This window comes from Falco naumanni, chromosome 7 (genome assembly GCF_017639655.2).
Source record: "Falco naumanni isolate bFalNau1 chromosome 7, bFalNau1.pat, whole genome shotgun sequence".
Classification (NCBI taxonomy): Eukaryota; Metazoa; Chordata; class Aves; order Falconiformes; family Falconidae; genus Falco; species Falco naumanni.
This window is the reverse complement of record NC_054060.1, coordinates 35875072-35899988: the sequence shown is the minus strand read 5'-3', so window position 1 is coordinate 35899988 and position 24917 is coordinate 35875072. Positions and strand designations below refer to the sequence as shown.

At 38.4% G+C, this 24917-nt stretch overlaps 1 protein-coding gene across 25 annotated transcripts in view; it reads left to right on the top strand.

Annotated features, from left to right (window-relative positions):
- The window catches only part of MARK3 (microtubule affinity regulating kinase 3), a 63842-nt gene that overhangs the window by 20064 nt on the left and 18861 nt on the right, over nt 1–24917 (top strand). For 24 of the 25 annotated variants that reach the window (XM_040601740.1, XM_040601734.1, XM_040601735.1 and 21 more), the window contains 10 exons: nt 6544–6592; nt 7332–7397; nt 9907–9977; nt 15448–15504; nt 16412–16648; nt 16738–16857; nt 17545–17644; nt 17903–18015; nt 18803–18956; nt 20416–20633. In XM_040601740.1, the coding sequence (XP_040457674.1) occupies nt 6544–6592; nt 7332–7397; nt 9907–9977; nt 15448–15504; nt 16412–16648; nt 16738–16857; nt 17545–17644; nt 17903–18015; nt 18803–18956; nt 20416–20633 (1185 nt within the window). Of the gene's footprint in view, nt 1–6150; nt 6156–6543; nt 6593–7331; nt 7398–9906; nt 9978–15447; nt 15505–16411; nt 16649–16737; nt 16858–17544; nt 17645–17902; nt 18016–18802; nt 18957–20415; nt 20634–24917 lie in introns of those variants that run through there. The other variant, XM_040601757.1, reaches the window with a different exon arrangement.

Genomic DNA, 24917 nt, shown 5'->3' with positions numbered 1-24917 from the left:
CTTACATCGTATGGTTTGCTGAGAGGCAAAGAACAATATGCAGGAAAAAAGCTCTGTCATCTGAGCAGGTAGCAGCTTCCTACTGAATGTGGACGGAGTAAAAGTAGATAATGTGGTTCCAGTTTTCTTAGATTTTTTTTTTTTTTTTTTTTTGCTTAATCCCTGAGGTTATTGGCAATTTCTGGGTAAGCAGGGAGGAAATTAAATGCAAATTAGGTAATATGATGGATTAGATGAAGTTGATCTGTGGCAGATCTGTGCAGCTTGGAATACCTGAAAAAAATTAAGTGCTTGAATCACTTAGAGAAACAAAAGCTGTGAGATGTGAAAGGGATGGTTCAGGGCATAGGAAGAATGGTCAGAGAAAGGTAGAGAGGTCACCTTTTCAGGCAAAAATGTAAAATCTTAGTTTTTCAAATGGTGTTATTTTGAGATTGGGCCATAATACTAGCTTGAGCTCATTTTAAGGTACAAAGCAAACCTTTTTACAAGTGACAGGTGTTCAGCTGGCAAAGCCACAAGCTGGAAGTGTGCTTTGTTGGCCTTTTGGTTCCTGGGTTTCAGCCTGCTCAGTGCCCACTCGTGTCTCCATTGTAACTTCATTTTTATTTACAATTTATGTAACTAGATTATGAAGTGTAATTTCTAAATTGGTCTTGTCTACCACTTGTTTCTTAAATGGGACTCTGGTAGAATAGTATGAAATAGCAGGGTAGAAGTCAGATCAGATTTGGGGAGTGAGATTGCTCATGGGCTCTCTTCTCTAAGCTCATTTGTTAAATGAGCACAGAAAAAAATTAGCAGGATATGTCAGTGTTCTCAACTCAAAAATTGAAAGTATATTCTTAAAATTAGTGCCTGTTTGTCATAGCAGTGAATGCACAGCGTATTACTTACCAATTTTGCTTGATCAAGGCTTTTTTTGCAAACCCTTGCCCCTTTTCCCCCCGATGTTGTCAGCAGTGCTGTAGCCTTGGTGCATTTGAAGCCAACTGCTCGTGTGAGCTGTAGATGCAGGGGAAGCTAAGATGGAAATGCTTCTGATCTTGCACTTCTGGAGAGAGCGATAAAATATTTGAGGTATGGTGGCTGTGCTGAGAAGAGGGTGTGGTATATAGTGTTTCAGCTGCAGTGTAGCTGCATACCCTAGCCAGCCTTAGGTGGGGAAACAAATGGTGATTAAGGGTGCTGGTTCTGATTTCTTTGTATTACATCTTCAGTAGTGATACTTCAGCTGCAGGGAAGAAGTTAACCTTTTTAAAGACTTGCTTTGCTTTCTGGAGCAGTAATTCGTGGTATGCCCTCACAGTAAGATACAGGCGGCTGCAGTCCTGACAGCTCGATATTCAGCAGCGCAGCTCTTCAGAAGAGTCAGGTTTCTTGTCTGCTGCTGAGGAAGTCAGTGGTAGCCACGTGCAGCTACTCTTAACTGTTGTTTTAGGACCTAATTACTACTCTGCTGCTCATGCTTAGTGAAGAGGAAATTGTAACTGGTACTTCCCTGCTTTGAAAGAAAAGGGAATTCTTAGAGGTTTTTTCCCATGTTGGTGGTGTTAGTCATAATCACAGTTCTCCACAAATCTACTTGTGTAGTCAGTTCCAGTGAATATTGGTCTCAGTGGAAACAAATGCTGATGCTACAGTAGTTCACATCCCTCTAGACAAAAAAAAAATATGTTTTTTTCTTTTGAATTAGCAATTCCATTATATGCAAGGGTTTTTTTACCAAGCCCATGTAATAGCACTAAATCACTTCTCATTTTTCTTTTTTTTTTTCTTTTAGAACTTAGCTCCTCAGCCAAACATTTTTGTTCATTATGCACGAAAGTTTTCCCACTTGTTTGGGCCATTTTTTTGCTAATGCTTTTTAGAGTTCTTAAACATCAGTTTTGACATGGACCATGTCCATTCTGATCATGGGTTAATCAGTATTTTAAAAGCTGCAAGAGAAGGATGATATTTAAAATGCCCAGGCTTTTCTGTTGTGAAGGTATTTTTCTCTGCTTTCAAGTTGTGGTTTGTTTGAGGCAAACTTGTATTGTCTAAAGGCTTTCTGCTTGAGGCTCCTAATTCTATGTAGAGCATATTTCAGTGAGTAGTTTTATCAGGAGGAACCCAATACAGAGGTCTAGCTTGAGCTGGTTTGGGACACCTCGTGAAAGCCTCCCCTTTGGGGGGAGGAGGCCAGGATATGCTGGTGCTCTGCATCTGACAAGTGTACTGACTTGCTTTTCTAGCAGATTTTTTTTGGTATTTTTAAAATAATTTATTACTGAAACCCTTGCAATAGCTAATGGAGGAACACTTTTAATCTGTCTTTTGCTGTATTCCAAGACAGTTGGCTTAAAAGATGTGTGCTTTTTTCCCCCTACTCCTTTATTGTTTTGGATGTGTGAACATAATAAAGTTCAAGTAAAATTGATTCAAGGTTATTACTCAGTATGTGTCTGTGCTTCCATTGCTGGTTTGTGGGGTTTTTGTCCTCAATTTGTTGGCTAGCAGAATTAATTAAACGTGATTCTTTCCCCATATCTAACACAGCTTACAGTCGCAGGACAGACCACAACAAAGCTGAACGCCATTTGTCTGGCAGACTAAGGATCTTTGTCTTTGCCTAGAAACACTTGTAGAGCTCCTGTTGATGGAAAATGAGATGTTCAACAAATTTGGAGTAGGTTTTAAGCTCAATATTAGAAATTAAACCGATAAGCATTGTTTTCAGTTGCCTGTCTGCCTTTATGGTCTAATTATGACAAGCAGGTTCCTAAAAGTATGAAAATGTTCTGTACTGGGAACCTTCACATTGCATCTTCTGATGTTACACCTACTTCTGCATTCCTGTGGCAGAGAACTGCACATGTGTGGGCTTTTATCATACCTGGCTGTTTGCAGTGAGTTTTACTGTATGATGATAATTACTACTTCATTTGCTAGAAGTTGACGCACATGATATTTGGGGGGAATGAAATCTGGGAAACTGTTTTTCAGCATACTGTGTGGAAGTTGTATGATGTTCACATTTTATTCCTCTATCAGAAATAGATTATAATACATAATACAATGTCGAGCATTTCCAGATACCCCTGTGGAAGTTTCTGCCTGTGTCAGAAGTGCCACACATAACATTTAAACTGATGAGGGGAGCACAGTCTGAAGTGTATTTATCTTAACTAAAAGTGTAATAAAGAATTTGTTGGTGGTTATATCCTATTCTCAAGTATTTATGTTTTTAATTTCCTCTGAGACAAAAATAGTCTTTTCTTAAAAAGCTTGTTTTCTTGTCACCCACTTCAACAAATGGCTTATATGTAGAAGCTACTTTTTGACATGCTTCGTTTATGTTAGTAATGCAGAGTAGTCATCTTGTGGACCAATGTTATATTTAGAACAGCCCAAAATGTGGTATGAGCCTTCCTTTATCACATTAGACCATCAGAATGTACAGTGTATAATAGTGGAAGTAGGTAGCTCCAGCCAAGTCAGCATAATTTATTAAAATAAAGGGAGTGAATATATTCATTTACATGATGATGATACTGTGAATTTTAGCCTCGTTTTTACTGTCTTATTCTGTATTACCCTTAGCTGACTGTTCTTGTTTGGTGGCATTGATTATGACTGCCTGTATTCCCATACTTAATCCTGTGAATTCATCTTTTTTTGGAGGGTGTGTGACGTGATGATAAATAGGCTAACGGCTGAATAACAGCCAAGGTCTTTACCTGTGCAGCAGTGGAGTTGCCCTTGGTGAGAATCTGAACCAATAGGCTTTATCTGAGTATTGGAGTGGAAGATACCAACAATCAATTGAGAGTGAATTAAGCAAACTGTCTTCAAAAATTTAAAAGCTGACCAGAGGCTTTCAGTTATATAAACTGTAATTAAAAGTATTAATGGAGAATTCAGAATATATTGTAGACCAGTTCAGATTAACTGAATGAAGAGTAAGAAAAATGCTATGGATTCAGGTGCTTTTAAATTTCTGATGATTGTGACAGATGGTGAAGTAGTCTACCTTGTATAATAACATATGAAAAAGCTCCAGAAATAACATAGTTTAAAAAAAAAAAAAAAAAGGCAATTTACTTACTTCTCTGGGGGAAGAGGGAAACACGCATGCACAGTTTTTGAAACTTATTTTGCATGGCCAAAAGCTCACTTGATCAATCCTGATTGCATTGAAGCAGCTTGTCATCTGGTGAAGTGTCAGGCAAACCTAGATAATGATAATAAGATATTTAAAAGCATTTGGAAAACTTTGATTTTACTCTGTGTTCAGGTAGTGTACCATTCACAGGTGTGGCTGTAGCATGGGGGGGAAGGGCTGTTGGGCAGTGCAGTGAGGTTTACTCCCCAAATCTTAGCCTTTCTAGAAACATCAGAAAGCAGAGAATGCTTAGAACAGCTGGTCTCCAAATTGGGACACCACCAACTCCCCTTTATTTATTTAACTCCCACCCTCTGCATTTTGTTTTGTTAAAAGACAAAGGCACAAGGATTTAGTTTTGTTGAATCTTTGGTTGTTTTCTATTTGTTTCCAATGTTTCATTTTTGATTTTTTTTTTTGCTTTTATTAAGTACACCTACAGATTTTTGAGTCGTTAGTAATACATGTAGACATATTAAATGTCTTCATTTTATCTGAAATCTGACCTGAGGCAAGTCTTGCAGCAGCACTTTTTGCTTCCTTACTCTTAATAACAATGCTGTTGTCTCTTATTTACAAAACTCTTTCTTTTCTCCCATGTCTGTGTTGCTGTGGACTCTTGTTCTGCTTCAGTCTCTTTATACTAAATTCAATGTGATCTGTTAACGTTACTGGTATGCCTGTAGAAGTTGATGTTAGGTTTATAATAAAACCTCTTGATTACTCCTGCATTTTGAAGCATGCTGTTAAAAAATAATCAAGGCTTAAGAACATCAGCCCTCTGGAGTCTTGGGCTGGCATGGGGGGAGCTGCAGAGGGAGAACAGCTACATGTTTGACGGTCTTACAGCGTATTGCCTAGAATTCTTTGGGTTTTCCAAATACAATAGTATTTGCACTTAAAAGGTTGTTTTATAATAATTTTTTATCTTGGGTCTTTTCTGGGGGAAGTGGGACTACTTTTACTTCATCTGTTTTTAACCAACTTCATTAAAAGCAATCTTTTATATTGCAGTAGCAACATCGATGGCATTTTTAGAATTAACTTGTCTTTTTGTCTTTTTTGCATAAGAGTTTTTAGAGGTGAAAATAATTAACAGCTCGTCAGTAATAGACCAGTTTCATTTGCCATTCCTATATTGTCATCCAGTTGTAGGAGGGCAAAATTTACTCAGTGTGACAGGCAATGTTGAACTCTTTGCAAATCTCTACTCAAGCAAAACCCTCTTCACATGAGTGTTAGTGTTGGGGTGGGGAGCAAGATCCTTTCTATCGGTACGTAGTCTCTGGATGCAGCACCGATGATGTGACATCATGCTGCAGCTTGAAATGGGCAGTTGTCATCCATCCTGCCAAAACAGATGTGCTGGGGTGGGCAAGGGAGCTGTCACAGAAGACTTAGAGATGAAGTGGTTTTATTCGGGTAAGTTGTGTTTCATGAGATTTTTCTGTTAAATTCATTTCTGGACCTTGTGTGTCAGTCTGGGTTAACACCAGTGCTTGCATAAAGGGAAGCAGTACCATCCTGTTGCATCAGAAGGTGGATGGTGAAGAGGGTGGGAGCAGGCTGATCCCTTTGAGACTGTACCACTGAAGTAATGGTGTTTCTTCTCTCTGCTGGGGTCAGGAAAACACTCTTTGCGTTCTGCCCTATTAATTTTGGCAAGTATGTTCAGCGTGTTGTACTGGCTGAGCAGGCTTGGAGGCTGGATGTCTGGCGATGAGTCAGTGGAGCTGTGGTGACAGACCCAGGACTACATGCTACTGTGCCTCAGTCACCTTGCAGGAATGCTTCTGAAGAGCCGGGGGTGGAGGGGAGCCTTGCCTCCCCACCTCTCCTTAAAACTTGCTCCTTGCTGATGTAGTTGGGTGACACACTTTTTGTGTGATATAAGCCGCTGGTTTTTCACCTGTGAGTTCCTGTTGTAGCACAGTAGTTCCATGGCTGTAATGAAGTACCAAAGAATGTTGAATTTATACTGGTAACATTCCACAGTGGTCTTCAAAAGGTGCTCTGGTGAGGGTTCACAAAACTTTGGAAACAGTATTTTCTGTGAAGGGGGTGAAAGATCACCTGAGATGTTCTGGCCAGCAAGAAGCTGTGTAGACTCGTAACGGTTTTCTGGCCCCAAAAGTCTGCACACCACAGAACTAGGATCACTTCTCTCCTGAGCTTTGTGGATGTTCTCAGGTTTTTGAGGGTTGACTTGCTTTGGGAGAGGTGTTAAAAGAAGCAGGCACTTAACTCTTCCCTCCAAATAAGTGCTTATTTCATGAACTGCACTGAAATGCTAATAGTAATGTTTGCCTTTTGTGTTTAAATAAGTATATCAAAATAACCAGGTTTTAGGAAGAACCTATTTTGTTAACTTATTTCATGTTTTATGTTTATTTCAGCTCTTTAGAGAAGTAAGAATAATGAAGATCTTAAATCATCCAAATATAGGTACCTTGTTTCTTTCACATAATTTCCAGCTGGAGAAATTTTAGCTTTTTCACTGTTAACAATTGTTGAGGTATGAGTTTAAAAGATGATTCTGCACTAGGGTGTCAATTTACTGTAAAGTAAATACTGTAAAATAAATACTTTTTCAGAGCTTTGTTTAAAAAAAAAAAAAACAACCACCAAAAAAACCCAACCCTGTTTTGGTCCCATTGCACAAAACTGTTATTTGCATAACTAACTGTTAATTTTGTTCCTTTTGAATATTAATACTGGTTTTGACTGAAATCAGGCTGTCATTAAAAATAAGTACATTACAAAGCCAAGAAGTGGTCAAGAAAATGTTCAGGATTGTACATTTAAATGATGTAGTACTGTTACAGGACTGTCAGCAAACTGACTGAAAGCTCATTTGTCATCATGTGTGCCAGTTCAGTGCATAAAAATGGCTATTGCTGATGATCAAATCCATGGAAGTTCTGCTTAATTTAGTTGCTTTTCTCATGTAACAGAAGCAAAGTGTTTTTTCTTGACAGAGTGCTCTGTATGAGTTGACTAAATGTCTTACGGTATTTCCCATTTAGGAACATTAGACAGGAAAAGCTTCTTTAGAGGAGTAGTCTGGTATTGTCAAGCAACAAGCAAATAGTTTGGGGTTTTTTTCTCGGACAGAATTCTCTGTGGGGTTAACATGATACCTCTGCAGCTAGTTAAATGATTAATAAATGGCTTTCTTTTCTAGTGAAGCTTTTTGAAGTCATTGAAACAGAAAAAACTCTCTATTTAATAATGGAATATGCAAGTGGAGGTAAGTACCTCTCTGCTGTGATGACACGTACAAACAAATTGCCAAGTGGGAAAAAGCACTTGCTTTCTTTAAAGTTTTCTTTAAAGTTTTGCTTTCTTTTTCAGCAAATATTGATGTAATGGTAGTGTAAAATATTAAGCAAAATCTTTAGTATTCTCTAGAGCTTCTTCGGGCATCATAAGTAATTATAATTTGTAAAACCAGCTTCTGAACTTACTGCAAATTAGTAACATTTGGGTTGTTTTCACAACTCAAATGTAATGGAAATCTTTATTCAGCCATTGATTGTTCCTGTCCATCACAAATGCCAACCTTCTCAATTTATTGCATTCCACTCCCTACCTCTGGCATCCTATTTCATATATTTAGCAAAAATATGTTCAGGTGAAACATTTCTGTGTTTCTTTAAATGTTGCTTTCAAAAGCATGAGCACTGCAACTTCTGTTTTTTAGATATTGATAACATTTGATATATATTAATCACAGACCTTCTGCCGCCAAGGATTGTTAGGCTTAGCCTTATGCCATTCTAGGAGGAACAAACATTTATTGCTGATTGCTGAGAAAGGTGGGAAGCATGCATCATGCAGTGTCAGGTATTTTCACCAGGGCTAGAATTAAGGTATTTGGGCTTAAGTTACTCCTTGCTGGCTAAAACCTAATAATGCTCAGTTTGTCAGTGTGACCCTTTAGCATCAGCAGCTGGGAATCTCACATAGTTGTTGCTTTTCTTTAGTTTTGGGAGGGAGGTACGGAGACTTCTTTTCAGAGAAAATCAGCATTGAATTCTGACTCTGATGTTAGATTACCTGAAGTTCAGCGAACTAAGTAATGATTCTCAACTTGCCTATCTTTTCTTCTAGCAGCTCCCTAAATGCTCAGCCAAGATTTACCTAAACAGAAACAAAGTTGGTAGAATACTCTTAAAATATTGGTTATACAGGTGGTTTTGGAGGCATCTGTGGGGCTGTTTGATGGACTTAAAAGTGAAGTCCTGTTGCCATCTAGTGATTAGCTTCTAGGAGGAAGAAGGGCCAGAGATTCTTTAAAGCAGTGAGGATCTTTCTTAGGGTAGTGGAGGGATACTGTGAGTAGTACCCTTTGCCTGTGCCGTGCTGTGCAAGACAGGAATGGTTGGTCATCTCAGTGGCAGGCATCAGTTTCCCAGATTTCCTCTTTATCAAGATACTGGTTGCACATGATACGTATGAACTCTGTGGCTACAGGATGAAAGAAACTGTTGCTACAACTGCAACACTTTGCATAAATGGGATAAATTTGGTGCCATTTTCCCTGAATTATGGAGACGTGTTCAGGTTTTTTCCTTCAAGGTTTTTGAAGAAACAGCTGTGACATACAGCTGAGAGCTAGCCAAGCTGAGTATTAAATAATACACTACAGAGGGAAATAAAGCTGTTAGGAAAGTTCTGATATTGCCTCAGATTGCTCAGTTGTTGCTTTTCCTGTTGTATGACTCTGGGGTTTTTCCTCCAATTTGGTGGAGTTGCTTCTTTTAAAAAATAAATGTGAAGTTACTCAGCTCTTCCCTTGTGAGGTGGCTGTCTGCAAAGCAATGTTTTCTTCCTCAGTAGAGAATATTTAGATATTTGATCCACTTCTACGGTTTTTATTTTGTATATTAGCAGAGTTCTTGAAACCGTGTACCAGTCTGTGTTTGTAAGATTTCTTATGTATGTGACTACTGGCTTTAAGTAAAGAAAATCTCCTGTGCTGTCTCAAACTTGTCAGTGTTCCATGGGCCAGTTGGCTGCACCTAAAGCTCAAATGTTGTAGTCTGTATTGATGTGCTTCGAAATGGCTGGATTGGTTAAAGGGGAAAAAAAGCAAAATGCAACAGGTCTTTAGTACTGCTTTAAGTACTACTTCAGTAATCTTCTTTAGTCATTCACAGCTAGACAACGTTGGGCTTGTTCAGGAGCAATCCTTCTGAGTGTATCTTATAGATCTGGTGGTTGTGTGATGGATTGCATCAGTGTGTCCTGCTACGCTTATTATTGCGACCTTCCTTGTGGGTACTTCTTCCAAGGCTAGGTTAAAGCTAAGATTTCTGATTTTGGTTAGAACAATTTTATACACCTGCACAATGAAAAATTCTAGTGCTGGTGTGACAATACTGAGAAACATCATCAGGTGTTCTCATATATGAAACTTTTTGTGGGGCAAAAGAAGGAAACCCTTGTGAGAAAGTCTGTGAAGTGGTGCATGTCATCTTTATTTATAAAACAGAAGTATGCTGCTCAGTTTCTATCATAAAGAACTGCTAGGAAATGGTTTTGGTTTTTTGCCTATATCCAGTCATTCATTATTTTCTTGTATAAGAGATGATGGTGTAGTAAATTACATGGCAATTGTGCCTTGGTCTGTTGGGCTAACCTGTAATCATAAGCTTGAAGTACAGTCATTCCAGTGAAGCTGCTGTGGGCAACTGCTAGGGAGGAATCTCTAGATTCTGAAATTGACATTAATGTATCTCATTATTGAATTGTAGGAGAAGTGTTTGACTATCTGGTCGCACATGGAAGAATGAAGGAAAAGGAGGCTAGAGCTAAATTTAGACAGGTATGTATAACATTCCTAAACATCAACCTTATCCCCCCCCCCCCCCAGCCTCCCCCCCCCCCCCCCCCAGTTTTTAATGCTGAAATGACTAAAACAGCTGTCCTTTGCGCTTGACTTCTAGCAGTGTTCAGCATGTTGTGGACTTGTAGCCCTTGAATGAGGAAAAAATTGGGTTACAGTAGTACTTTGAAGGGGTTAGTCCATTCAGTGGTGCTCGTTTCCTTAGTGCAGTGTGCCAGGGTGTCCAGGAGTGCCAGAACACAGTGGCTGCTTGGTTTGGAAGTGTATTCCATTTTGAAATGCAATTCCTCTGGGCTGATTTCATATATCCTTGGTTCAGCTGGTTTGTAACATTTTTGGAAGTCACTCAAATGTAACAGGCAACAAACGGGCCAGTTTCAAAATGCAGGCAGGGCATATAACAGGGATCTGTTCATATCCATCCACTTCCATGAAAAGATGGAGTTTTAATAATTTTCCTAAAAAATCCCAGAAAAGTAATATCTTATTAGTTTAGCTTTCTTTATGATGGATAAACTGGCCCTGCAAAGATGTTGTAATTTCATTGATGCATAAAAAGCATTTCTATTCTACAGTAAAGCAGTATTAAATATAACCAAATATTTTTGTGTAACTAATTTAAATCCAAATATCTGCTCTTGTAGCATCTAGAGTTTTATTTGCAGGTCTGACTGGTCTGAGGTACTCTTTCTGCTTTTGTGCAGCAGTTTGTAAATGCCTACATTATTTCCATCCCTTTGGTCACTTGGATAACCTAGATAATGTTGTGAAAAATAATAAATATAAAAATTATGCTTCTGCTTAATGACACTTTAAAATAATGAATAGAGACAAAGAGTGTTTTATTAAATGATATGTAGGGGTTTTAAACAGGTGAATTGCAACGCTGTCAAGACAGTTTCACTGTTGGAAGGGGAGGCTCTGATAGCTTCACTTCTTAGGCATAGCCATACAAAAGTAGAAGAAATTTAATGTAATAGATTTGCAGCAAATTCGTTAATGACTTTCACAAAGTGTCTTGTAAAGAAAACTTTTCATACTTCTGTGGTGTGGGTAGTATGACCAAAAGGAAAAATGTGGGAACTAGGAAACTGCCACAACTGTTTTGCTCCCGCTGTCTCATGTGGTAAGAATTGTGTGAAAGCAATGTAGGCAATAAGCTCAAAAGTAGCAATGAAAGTAAAGAAAAACAGATATGTATTTAACCCAATGTAAGGAGGCAACAAAAGTATTTCTGTAAAATCCTTGTTCCTTTGTTTTGTCTTCAAATCTTTTATTTACCCTCTTCAATCATTTTTGGGGGAGGAGAAAAATAAAACCACAACCAAAACAAAACTACCAAAAAAACAAGCAATCCAAAAAAAGCAGCTGCAGACTTTATATCCCCAGCAATGATTTGTGATTACTGGAGTTCTGCAGCTTGATAGTAAGGAAAATCTTTCTTCATCTTCAACAAAATCTTACATGTCTTTTTAGAGCTGCTTCCCTCCCTTTCATACTCTGGCAGGTAGAGAACTTTCCTTTATGATTGAGGGTTTCTGATATGTTTCTCTGCTGTGTTGGAGTAGATATGATGGGCTGTGGAGCGATTGTTCCTGCTTCAGCCATCTCTTCTAAATCTTAGACTGTTGCCTTGCTGTTTGTAATGTCACTTGAAGAGCTTCAAGAGTAACTTGAGAGGATTTGCTGTTCTCTCTCAGATGTCAATACTGAAAACTCCTACTGGTACAGTGCTCTGCTCTGTGTCCTCAGTTTCTTTTATCAGGAGCTGTGTGGAAAAAGATCTTGCAGTAATTCCATTGAAATTGTGCATTTGTTCAATAGTTACCTATTTTTTTCGAAACAATTTGACTCCTCTTTAAGTGAAAACAAGTCAAACAAGTTTTACAGGTACACTTAGTGCTTAATTTTATGGGATAATATGGGTAAAACAGGATATGTCTAACTTTGTTTTTGAAAAGCAATATGAAGGGAATGAATTTAAAAGGTAGTTATCTGCTGAGCTGGGTATTTGACCTATCAAGAGTTGACTTTATGTACTTCAGATTCTCAGCTTGAAATTTTTTTTTGTACTTTAGTAGACTAAAATGCTGTTTGTAATACAGGGACCTCATTTGAATCACTGGAATACACATAAGTGTTTTCAGTTTCTTCTTGTAAGTCTTGTCTCATAGCATAGGCAGCTGTGTTCTGTCCTCCCTCAGCAGCTGACTTCCCACCTAGTAAGTTCAACCAATTTTAGAGGATCTTGATCTCAAAAATGGGTGGTTCTTGAGAGCTTCAAAAGCATGACTGCCTGGGGGCGAAAAGAACCCAGTAATTCTAGTAATAACCTGACAAGAGAAACTATACCACAAGCTCATTGCGCTTTGCTAGAGAGAAGGGGATGCACAGAGAACAGAAATCAGGCAGTTTTGATCAGAGCTTGGGATTTATAAGGCACTAGGACTCTGGCTGTGGGACAGTTAAAGGAAACTAGATCTTACTGGGTTTACAGGTCATAATATTAATTCCATCTTACTGTAGTCCCCAAATAGCTTCTTACAGCTTTTAGCCATTGTTGGAGGGAGAATGGTCTCTGTAGACCTTTTATCTGATTCAATGCAGCTGTTCTTATGTTAGATAGAGACATGACATAATAGGGATTTTTTTTTTTAATTTGCTAACTGGTTTAACAGACGGTGGCTCTCTTCAAACTGAAGAAACAGTTGTGCCATGATATTGAACTTAGTTCTTACAATAGGTTGTATTATATCTTGTTTTCAGATCATGTTTCTTCTTTTAGTAGGTGTGATTTCTGGATCAAACACTTGTGTTTTGTCTGAGGAGGTACTTCCTCTCTAGCAGGCAAAGAACAGAATTTGGTAATTCTCCCCTCCTTGCTTGTTAAAAAAATTATTGCGTTTTTGGTCCATTTTGTTATGCATACTTAAGAGTTTTAGCAGGAAAAAAGAATGTAAAAGACAGTGATCACATTATTCCAGTCATGCTTGACAAGTAACACGAGAGAGGGTACAAACACTGAAAATGTAGCAGTGCTCTGCAGTTCTCCATTTCAAACTCCTTTTGTGCAGCCACGTGTGAGAAATTCAAATCCAGAACATTTTGCATTCTTAATGTCACTTCGTTTCTCTTCCCTTAGTGCAGGCTTCCAAGCAGTTCTGATTCCATCCTACCATCCTTCTTCCATATAAAAATCTGCCTGTCTGGATAAAAATTAATGCAAAAATGGGAAGCCAAGACTCAGGGTAGAGGGCCTCCCAAAATTCATGTGTATGAGTTCCCTCTGTTCCTTCACTGCAGCCAGTAAGACCCAGCCTCCTTCAGTCTTCCCCTGATTCCTTGCAGAAACTAGAATTTTTAATACTGGTAGATGTTAGGACAGATCTTGGAGAATAAAAAAGTCCACAAAGTCAGTCTTGTATGTTGCAATTAAGAAACAAAATACTTGTGGCAGTGTGGAAGAGACCTTGAGAGGTCATTTCTCTATCCTCTTGTCACTTAATCCTTGTGAAGAATTGTTTCTCTGTCTAGAGGTAACTTGTTCTAACTTGTTTTTTAAAACCTGTGATTATACCTTTTTTTTTTTAAATCCCTCCCAAGAAATGTATTTTAATGTGCCAGTTGTCACCTCTAGCAAAAAGGTGTTCCATTTCTTCTCCTCTTCTGCTCACCTGCCAAGCACCAGCAAACTTCTCATGCTCAAGTAGGTTGGGGGTAGGGGGCTGTCGATGGGAAGCGGTGGAAGGTGGAAGACAAGGGAGTCAATCCAGTGCAGCCATGCTTTGTGCTGTTGTTTATTCAGTTTTGACTGCTGTTCTTCAATTATTGATGTCATACATGTTGCATTACTTCCCTTCCATTTAGGTTGGACTCACTTCTGCAATCTGTGCTATCCTTTTGCAATGCAGAGTAGTTCAAAAGCACCTCCAAAGGAAACTACTGATTGATCATCCGCTAGACCTTCAACCCTTAGATAGTCAAAGTAAAAGGAGTTTAGGAGCGAGTGGTATAGTGCTGAGTCTCTGCAGTCCCGAATAAAGCTTGAGGTGTTTGTCATGCTGTCAGCCTTGGAAGCCCCTGCAGAGTGAGCTTGTGACTGGTGCTGAAGTAGTTGTAGCAGAGAAGAAAGGAAGGAAAATTGAAAGGGTGATACAAGTGGTGACATGGGAGCACTTTCACAGTTTCAGTAACTGTAAAAAGCTGAACTTGGAAGTCTGAAAGAGGGAGCCAATACATAAAGGAACAAGTGAAAACAGAATGAAAGTGTAGAGAGTGGAAATATTTCAACTTGTCATAGACTGTTTGGTTTCTAAAGTGGTGTTTTGCATGTGAATGATTCAATAATACAGGAGCACAAAGATCGTAACACTGGTGCTCAAGTTTCAAATGTAAAACTGACTGGTAGGTCAGTTCTTTGACCCACCAGAATCTTGCTTTGACCTGTCCAAAATACTGGGAGAGAGAGCCATCGCTTCTTAACAGTACAGGAAGATCGTTATGCTAAGCTGGTCAGTCTGATCATGAGTTATTTTTGTAACAGTAGTGATACCTTATCTTTCTATGTTGGAAATCATCTTGATCTTTAACAAAGAATGGAAATACAATTATTAAGCATAGTTATTACAGTAAATTATGTACAGTTCCACTTATTTTTAAGAAGTCATAGCATCTGCCTCAATTCTGACCACATATGCATGACAGTAAAATGTATTTGACCACATTTGCAGTCATGTGACAATAAGACATAGAGTTCAGCAGTGCTTATGATTAAAACAGTGTACTAGGACATTGTACTATGTGAGTAGCTTGTATAATTTGCTGTATAAACCAGGAAAAACTTAATGATATTTACAAATTATGATTGAAGAAATTGTTACACTTGAGAGACACAGATTTTTTTTTTCCATTGTGCTTGCTGCTCCTGTGCAGTACAAAATACAATAAACAATATGCACTTAGACAGCAGACCTCAGTCAGATGCATAGTTGCTTCACACTGCATAAATTTTGATAAACAATCTGTTTCCCAGTAGTTTCTCCAGACCGTTTCTTACCTTTTTCTCTCCATGCTGCAGCATGAAAAATCACCTTTGGAGAGGAACTGGAAAACTTCTGTCTAGAGGGAAAGCTTTTATAGCTGTATACAGCATTGGTATGGAGAGACTTCAGTAACCTTTCTGAAAGTCATTGCTTCTACTGGTCTATAATTAGCCACACAGGAAAAACAAAATCCTCTTTCAAGTGTAGTAGAAACCAAATAGATCAAATAACAAACACCCAAGTTATTTAGCAGCTTTTCCCCAAATATGCTGGTCACTGTAGTAGTTGGTTAAGTAGTTCTGAGTGGATAAGTACATGTCAAGTTTAGTAGTAAATATTGAACTTTTGATTAAAACTCCTGTTTCTTTGAGATGTCACTTATATAATTGGGTTTGTTTTCTATCCAGATAGTATCTGCAGTGCAGTATTGCCATCAAAAGCATATTGTTCATAGAGATCTCAAGGTGAGTAGGAAAAAGTGTGTGAAGTGTGTGTGTCAGCTTCTGTACCTGTGGGTGTAATATTTGTGCTGATAAAATGTAGCGTATATTAAGCTTTCTGATTTATTTTTTCTTGCATGTATTATAACAAGTTTTGAGGAATGTTTATGGTATAGAACAACTTCAAATAAAGGGGAGAGGATTTGTAAGGCTTTTAAATACAGAAATTTAATGGCTGCTGAAAGATAGCTTCTCACCCTGTGGTCAGATTAAAATCCCATGCAAGTCAGTGTTAAGCTATGAGATCTTTTTTTTTTTTTTAAAAAAAAGTTATTTTCATAGAGATATGACAAGTTTTGGTCTCAAACAAAATGAATTACCAGTTGTGATGATGAAGCTGAAGTATGGCTTCTTTGTAGCTTGGCATGAAATGGTATATCCCTTCATTAAACTGTGCCTTTCATATTAATAGCGATGCCAAAGAACTTGTTCAATATATCATAGCTTTGTAATTCAAAGCCAACAAACCACAGATAAAACACCACCAATTAAAAAAAAACACTTGAAAAAAGTTTAAAGATTATGTATATTACCAAGCTTTTGGAAAAATGCCACATTAAATATGGCTAGCACAACTACATCTTTCCATCTTAATAGATCAAAATATAAGTTAAAATAACTCAGGACGCATTTCTGTGGAGAAAACAGATAGATGGTAATAACACAGTTTTCAGGCAGCATAACAGCTTCCACAGCCTGACGCTGTTGTAGAGAGATTTTTGAACTAAGGGATATACCTAAAGACCTTGGAAGGAAGGGAATGTTAACAGATATTTCAGCTTTTTGCCTTTTAAGAATGAGTAAAAATGGACAATAGCATTGTAAATCAAGTATTTTAAGTTCATTTTGCAAACCATTCTTTCTCTTCCAGGCTGAAAATCTATTGCTAGATGCAGATATGAACATTAAAATAGCTGACTTTGGTTTTAGCAATGAGTTTACAGTCGGAAATAAACTGGACACCTTTTGTGGCAGCCCACCATATGCTGCTCCAGAGCTTTTTCAAGGGAAGAAATACGATGGACCTGAAGTAGATGTTTGGAGTTTAGGTGTTATTCTTTATACTCTTGTGAGTGGATCTCTTCCTTTCGATGGACAGAACTTAAAGGTGCGTTTTTGTGGGACATTGGGCATGTTTATGTAGTGTATTAATTGATTTGCTGCTTACAACTTACTGTTTGTTCTTCTGTTACCAAGGAACTTAGAGAAAGAGTGCTAAGGGGAAAATACAGGATTCCTTTCTACATGTCCACAGACTGTGAAAACCTCCTCAAACGTTTCCTGGTGCTAAACCCAACAAAAAGAGGCACTCTAGAGGTAATGGCACAAATAAGGTGCATCAGAAAGCTAAGTCTTCTATTTTGCAAACTGTATTTTTGAGCGGTAACTTATTACTGTCATAGCATTCCTGAACAGTTTATTTGGAGTTCGTTTGGGAAGGGGAGGTTGTTGAGTGAAGCATATGATTTCTTTTTAAGATTATGTTTATTTGGGTTACAAGACACCTGACTCCACAGCTATTTTCAAAATGAATATGAAAGTACACTGCGTATGTCATATAACTTTTCCTCGTGGTTACCTTGTGGATTCCTGCATTAATGGATGATCCATCAGGATGATTTCCACACTTTCTGCATTTTCAAATGTTAACTGGAAGTATTGGCTACTAAGTTATGATGTGGTTGACTATTGCCTGCATTTTGTACCATCATGGAGGAGAAAAGCCAGACCTGCTACTTGTCAGAATTGTTGCGCTGCTCCTGGTCTGTGTGGCTTTTAGCTTTCAGCTGTGTGCTAGAATACAGCTGACTGGGAAGCAGCTTGGGTTGATGTGCGAAGCTGATTCTTCTGACTGGAGCAAAACAAAACTGAGTAGGTGTTGGGGCCTGTTCTAGAAAGGAAAAATTAGAAAAGGCCTTAGTGTTTGGTAGATAAGGGAATTCTTTCATTAGCTCCTTTTGTTTGCTGCTACGTGTATTGTACTAAAAAGCCTTTCTTTTATAGCAAATTATGAAGGACAGGTGGATCAACGCAGGGCATGAGGAGGATGAACTTAAACCTTTCGTTGAACCAGAACTAGACATCTCGGACCAGAAAAGAATAGGTAATTGAGTATTTTTCAAAATATGATACTGTTTGCATGATGTGGGTGGGTTGGTGTTTTTTTTTCTTCCGTCACTCTGTATTTGTTTGCTGTTTGGAATAAGTAACTAATCTTCTAATATTGATATTTCATCAGGCTTATGTTCTGACACTTAATTGTTTTGTTTAATTCTTTAAATGTTCCATTCTTTCTCTTGAACTTAGCCAGCCTAAACATCTGAGTGTTTCTATTACTTACAGAATGTGTGTTTGTTTTTAGATATTATGGTAGGAATGGGATATTCTCAAGAAGAAATTCAAGAATCCCTTAGTAAAATGAAGTATGATGAAATTACAGCTACATACTTACTGCTAGGAAGGAAATCATCAGAAGTAAGTGTCATTCTTACAAATGCAAAGAAACAAAGGAATTGGTGTCCTTAGCAAAGTTAGAAGCAAAAATTAAGTCAGTAACTATAGGCATTGCATTCCTGCACAAAGTCCCATTACACTTAAAAGCACATTAATCTAATCATCAGTGTCAACTGTCCTAATGATGCTGTGTTTCTTCCCACCCTGATCTGAGTTAATAAGCTCTTGCCTTTAGGCTCCCCAAAACTACTCTGCTTGCTCAGCAGTTAGTCCTCTAAAGGACTTCGTATGCCGGTTACTGTCCTGTCTAGTCTAGGAGCTCAAGTTTGAATAAGCCAGCTGTAAATATTTTGAGAGAACCAAGGAGCAGGACCAGTCAAGCTAAAAAAAGGTCTTGCATTGCAGATTACCTTTCCAAAGGATGCTGAGAGGGCTTGGCATCAGTAACCTGCTCTTGGTTTCTTTGCTTGAGGAGTTGGTGTGGTGGTTTCTATGAAAAGTATCCTCTCCTTCTGTTAAAATCTTGGAGAACTCTGAGGAGAGAGTACTGAAAGTAGAGATGAATTTTCTTTTTCTGGTGGTCTTTTGAGGACCACTACTGCAAATTCTACTGAGTTTTTACCTAGGACAGTTACACAAGAATCTTTAGAGAAGTTGGGACCTCTAAGCAACTTCCTTGCTGTCACAAATTTTCCTGTGTACCAGAGCCATCTTCCTTCTGCCTCCCTGTTACTGCTTCCGTAATGTGGTGGACGTTTGATTTGTTTTGTGTGAACTTCTTGTTTTAATATTCTCATTTGTATTGTAGTTGGATGCGAGTGATTCAAGCTCCAGCAGCAATCTTTCACTTGCCAAAGTTAGGCCAAGTAGTGATCTCAATAATAGCACTGGACAATCTCCTCATCACAAAGTTCAGAGAAGCATATCTTCTAGCCAGAAACAGCGGCGGTACAGTGATCATGGTGAGCAATTCTTGTTTTCAGTGTTGCAGAATATAGTGACTTCCAGTTCTGTTTGGTTTCTGCATTTGTCTCCATCCCCCAAAGGTAAGGAGGATGACAACAGCGTAGCTCACAGCATGGTGGTTAAATAATTTACTGAATAACTGATTTTTTTAAAAAAACTGGTTTTGTAATAAAGCATTCAAAATGGAATGCTGAATACACCAACTTAATTCTCTTATTCTGCCTTGTGTTGTTCCTTGCATTCCTGACCACACTGGGAAAGTCTTGTTTCACAAATTGAAGAGAATGTGGCAACCCCCTTTTTCATGAAAAGCACAGCATTCCTCCCCCATGCTCTTGTATGTCTGTTCAGCTTTTGTTTCTTTTGACACTAGTAGGTCAGCTTGTGTCTAAAACTTGAAGAAATGTCAGTTTGCCAATATTTCTTGTTTCCTGTTTCCTGAGGGTAGTGTCACTTGACTACTTAATTCTGCAGGAATTAAATTTCTAAAGAATAGTGACTCAGACAAACTTAGAACTCTTCTCTTTAATGAGTGTGCAAGGTAGTAGCTCAGGGTTTTCTAATTATCTTAAACATTTTCCTGCTCAGATGCTAACTCATAAAAGGAGCCTGTTTAGGCCTACTTTTAAATACCTCAAGTGCATTCAGAGGTTGCTTTCCTTGGGGGATTCTCCTGGGATGACGGTTGCTGGTTTTTTGTGATGCTTTTATATATTTTTGTATTTTTATATGTGTGGGTGCGTATATATGTATGCACTTTTTGATTCATTTTTATTAAAACACTAACTACGAAGTTGATGTATCTTGATGTATCCTCTTCTGAGGAAGTGTAACTGACAGCAGAAAACACAATCCTGACATCCCCACAGGCTTTTCCCAGTGTTCAGGAGCCTATTAAAGCAAGAGAGAGCTCGGGACTGTTGAAGGGACTGCCTCATTCTCAGGTATGCTGGAGCAGTTTTTTGTTCCCAGCACACCCAGGGAGGCTGGTGGCAAATTGCCCTTGCTTCTGAGCTGTTACAGGGGTGCTGTCAGCTGGCCATTAGTGCTGCTGGTGATCAAGGGTTGTGTCACTAGGTACCTGTCTCAGGAGCCCAGTTCTATCAGAAATTGGCTTGAATGGCATGTGCCAGCTTCATGTTAATGAAGGATTATCTGATTTGAATGAGTGGGTAATTACTTAAGTCTCTTAGAGATGACTCTAAAGGGTGTTCCCTAGCAGGCCAAACCAGTGTCAGTACTCAAAACACCAGAAACCTCCATTAAATTCTTAATTATTTCATGGGAATGAAGTAGTATTTACCGTCTTCTAAAATACAGTATTTCAATAACTTCAGTAATGAGCTTCTGCAGCTCTGATTCCCAGTGTTAATTACATTGATTCTCATGTGTGAATACGTTTGTATTGTAGTGAAAAACAGCTACTGAACTTGTTTCTTTTGTTTGTATGTTAAGCTGGACCATCCATCCCCTCAGTAGTGGCATATCCCAAAAGAAGCCAGACTAGTACTACAGACAGTGACCTCAAAGAGGAAGGAATACAGTCAAGAAAATCCAGCAGTAGTGCTGTTGCAGGAAGAGGAATTGCACCGGCTAGTCCAATGCTTGGAAATGCCAGCAATCCCAATAAGGCTGATATTCCCGAACGTAAGAAAAGTTCAGCGGTTCCTAGTGTAAGTAGAAACACTTATTTATCAAAAGTTACATGTTTTTGAAGGGTGAAAAAGTGTCAAACCGTTGATTTATTAGTGGTGCTGATTTTACTTCTCATTCATCAAGAGTAAATGCAAATATCTTATACTGCTGCTTTTTTTTCCCCCTGCATCAGTCAGCTACTCAAGTTACCTCTTTTATATTCCTGAAGTAGTTAGTAGGATATCTGTTAGTGAACAGAGATAATTTGGGTATTTAAAGATCAATTAAAAAAAAAGAAAAAAAGAAACTGAACCCAAAGGCTGTCCCCTGAAATTTCATATGAGTTATTGTGATATCACCAATTACTCTTCTGTGGCCTTTGTACAGAAGAGTGAAATCTCTAATTTCATTATCCTCTTTTATAGTTTCATGTGTATAAGAAGCCACCTAATTTTTGTTCTCGACATGCTATTCCAGGTCATAGTTAGTATATGTTAAGATTATCAAAGAAATGTAGCTCTAAAACCTGTCAGTGTATTTCAACCCATTTTTAAAAGCAGTGTCTGCCTTTTGTCCTTGTGGGCTTCCTCCGCCAGCCCCTAAACCTCAGAAACAACAAAAACAAGGTGCATAACTAGTAAATTTACAGGGTCGAGCAGTAGGCAGTGTGTCAAAAGAAAGAAAATCCTTTGTACAGTTTGGCTTTAACTTGTATACTCTGTGGTGCCTCCCTCTGAGGCAAAGCTGGAAATCTGTTTTCATAAGCAGATTTCATTAACTCTCATCATGTAACATTTAATTTCTAAAACATCAGGATTTTGTATTGAAAAAAGTCCTTTTCGGAAGAAATAACATCCTAGTCCTTTATTCAACTTACAATGGAGTGATTTTTTTTTTTTTTTTAAAAAAACCAACAACTTATCCCACAAAGCTGTAATATTTGGTCATATACTTAGCACCATTACTTATAACAGAACTTTCTGAGCTCACGGCTTTTTAACAATCTGAAGCAAAAGAAGTAAAATAAGATTTGTTTTACTTTATTGGCACTGTATTGTCAGTTGGTTCAGTGGCTGATAGTGACTTGGCTGGAGGGTTTTGGCAGAGAGATTACATGTGAAGACACATCTTCTATGGTAGCAGCTGTTACTCATAAATGTGAACAAAAGCTCATGATTGTGGGGGACCCTTCTCTGATTTTTGTGGTCCCCTGCCTTTTCCCTTGGTTTTTGATCAGTCCAGAAACCATTCAGATTTTGTTTATACTTACATGATAGGATAATCAAATCAGTTTTGTCCTACATTGGACTTCAGTACTGTGTAGTGCTTTATTCAAGAGCCTCATGTCACAGTTACAACATTCTTTACCTTTAGTACCTTTTTACCTTTAGTACCTTTAGCATTTTGATCTGTTATTCTACATCACGCCCAAATCCTGGGGATTTACTCCGGTAGCCTTACTTCAAATTTCAAACTACTATAGCTGCAATAAACTTTGAGCTTATAACCATAGGATACTTCTCTCTTCTGATGCAGTGCGCAGTGATCCAAGTGATCTTTTGCAAACAGTGGTACAAGGTGGTGAAGATGGAATCAGACTTGTTATGTCATTCAGTCAATGTTTAAAATTCTCATAGCTCTTCCTGTCAGACAGTGGAAGCTGTTTGATTGTTTTTTACCTTTTTGTTTGCGTGTTTTTTTTCCCTGCTGGATATAGTCTTTTGCTTTCTGATTCTTGGGGATGGAGGGAAGCACTGACTTCTTACACAATTCCTGGAACTTACTAGGGAGTTTTATTTCTTACAGTGTTGGCATGCATCTAGAAGGAAAAAAAGAATGTTGAAGTTACCATGTTGTCCTGAAGTTGAAGAAAGTTTGAGGTGGAATGAGTTTGTGTTCTCACTGAGCACTTAAGTCCTAAAATCAGTGATAAGATGAGAAAAAAAAATCACTGAAGAGGTAGAAAAATACTGTTTAAAATGAATTATTACTTTGACAGATGCAGCAAAAGTAGTAGAACTGGTCCTCACTGGAGACCCTTAGCCAGTTGCGTGCTGCTCTTATAAAATAACAAAGCTTACAAGCATGCACTTAAGGATAAGTATTGTGATTTTAGAGCGGATAGCTAAGTCTGGGTTTGAAGTAAGGGATTCTAAGCTGTACTTCTAAAGTTGACAGAGCATTTAAACTCTTGCAAACTAGTTCTGCAAGCTAAACAAGTGCATGTCAAAAACCTCAAGTTTGTCAGGCAAATATCAAATCCATAATCAAAACCTGCTACAGGGGTTGCATAGTTAGCAGCAACAAATAACTCCTTGTTTAATAGTCTACAGCTTTGGATTTTTCCTCAATGCTTGTAATAAGGCTGCCCAGAGCCCTTAGTATAGCTTTAAGAAAACTGGAATAGGGGAACAGATGGTATGTTTGGAAAATCATTTGGGACCAAAAAACATACTAGTGCTCTTAAGTAAATAGATTGGTTCATTATTGTAAGTCCGAAGCTGATTCTTTGAAAGTCTTTGATCAGTCCTCACCTTGGTATCTCTCTTAATGTGAATATAGCCTTGCCTAAAAGTGGACACAAGACTAGGAAAGAGGAGGACTCTGTACCACAAATTCATCCTTTGTGCCGTGATTGAACCTTGTGCATGTGCTCAGAAGTCTCAACATGCGCTTTTGCAAGTGTCAACACCACCTGCAAAGAAGGCAGATGATGGCAGGAGGATTGAACTTATGCAGCTAGCCCTGACCCTAAGGGTTGTCATTCCATCAGGGTCTGTAGTGCTGTTTGACACCAGTTTGGGGCTTCCTGTGCTGTGCACCTGTGCAACTTAGTCATGTCCAGAGATTAATAGTCTGTAGATTGGCTGAACAAAAAAGTTGTAGCTGAAGAACTTCCTTGATGCATCATGAAAGGTCTTACGCTAAAAAGTGTAAAGGCCCCAGTACAAAGGCTGTATTCTTCCTAAAACTGAAACTTGAGAGCTTGAAATGCTTAGATCTCCTTTCACAACCTCTGAAATCTGAGCCAAACATAAAAAAATGTATACTGATACTTCTTTGCATTCCAGAAGGAGTTGGGAAGGTGCATCTTTAGAGTCCTCTGATTTCAGATATGAATACCAAAACTTGTCCACTCCCAAAGCTGAAAACACATAGTCTTTAAAGCTTGATCCAGCACAGATTGTCATCTTGTCTTTCTCGACATATAACATCACAGTACATTTTAAAGTTATGTGGTATCTTCTCAAGGGAAACAAATACCTAATGTTCTAAGGGAGCAGGTGGAAAGAAGGAAGCCACCCATTATTGTGTGTTTCTCACCAGAAAAACTGTCAGATATTCTAGGTGCTTCATTCTCTTAATATGTTCAGAAACACAGGACAAAATGATCTGCAAATATTAACATGCAGTACTTCAATGTACCATTGGTTTGCAGTGTGACCTCTCAAGAACATATAAACAAAACTTCACCTTAGGTGCACAGCTTTCATTGCTGGCAAGTTTAGTAAAGAGAGGGGAGTTTGTACAATGACAAATGTCAGAGGAAAGTAGAAGAATCAGGGATGATGTGGTTACGGGGTTTTTTAAATAAACACACTCGAAGGCAGGGATGTGTGAGGAGTGAGGTACAAAGAAGGGGCTAAAAGGACTTCTGTTCATGCTTGGCACATGCCTATCCCTAAGGAATATCCAGTGAAGAATACTTGAGAACCCGCAAAACAGATACATACATACTTCTTATGATTTAATTAATAGTTCTGATAATCTGCAATACCCTTGATACTCTTTGTACTTTTTAACGCCAGAAGGTTGCACAGTCGACTTTCTCATTTTTATTTGTATATTCATGTAAAGATGCGTGACTGGCCACCAATCTTTTAAACAGACAAGACGGCTTCATTGTCAAATCTGCAGCTTGGGGATCACGTTAGTTGAGACACCCCATATAGCAGATATTGTGCCTTAAGGCACTGGAAGAGCTTTTGCTGGTTATTGAGAATACTCCACTTTAACAGTTTTATTTCAGGTTCAGAAACAAAAAAGGTTTGGCTACTCTCCTTTTGTGCTTGAACTACTTTTTCCTTTTTTTTTTTTTTTTTTATCCTTCCCATGATTCTCTACTGTGACCATTTATGTGAAACCTTTTCTTAATGCTATTTTAAAAATCCGCTGAATTTCCCTTGTCTGTCATAGCAGTAATTCTTCAAAGAGCTCCAAAAGGTTAGTTGAGCATGATGTCCCCTGCCTGATTCTTAGTGGCCATCCTTACTCAACATGTGCTTATCCAGGTGCTGACCAGTTGTTCCCTTAAGCTAGCC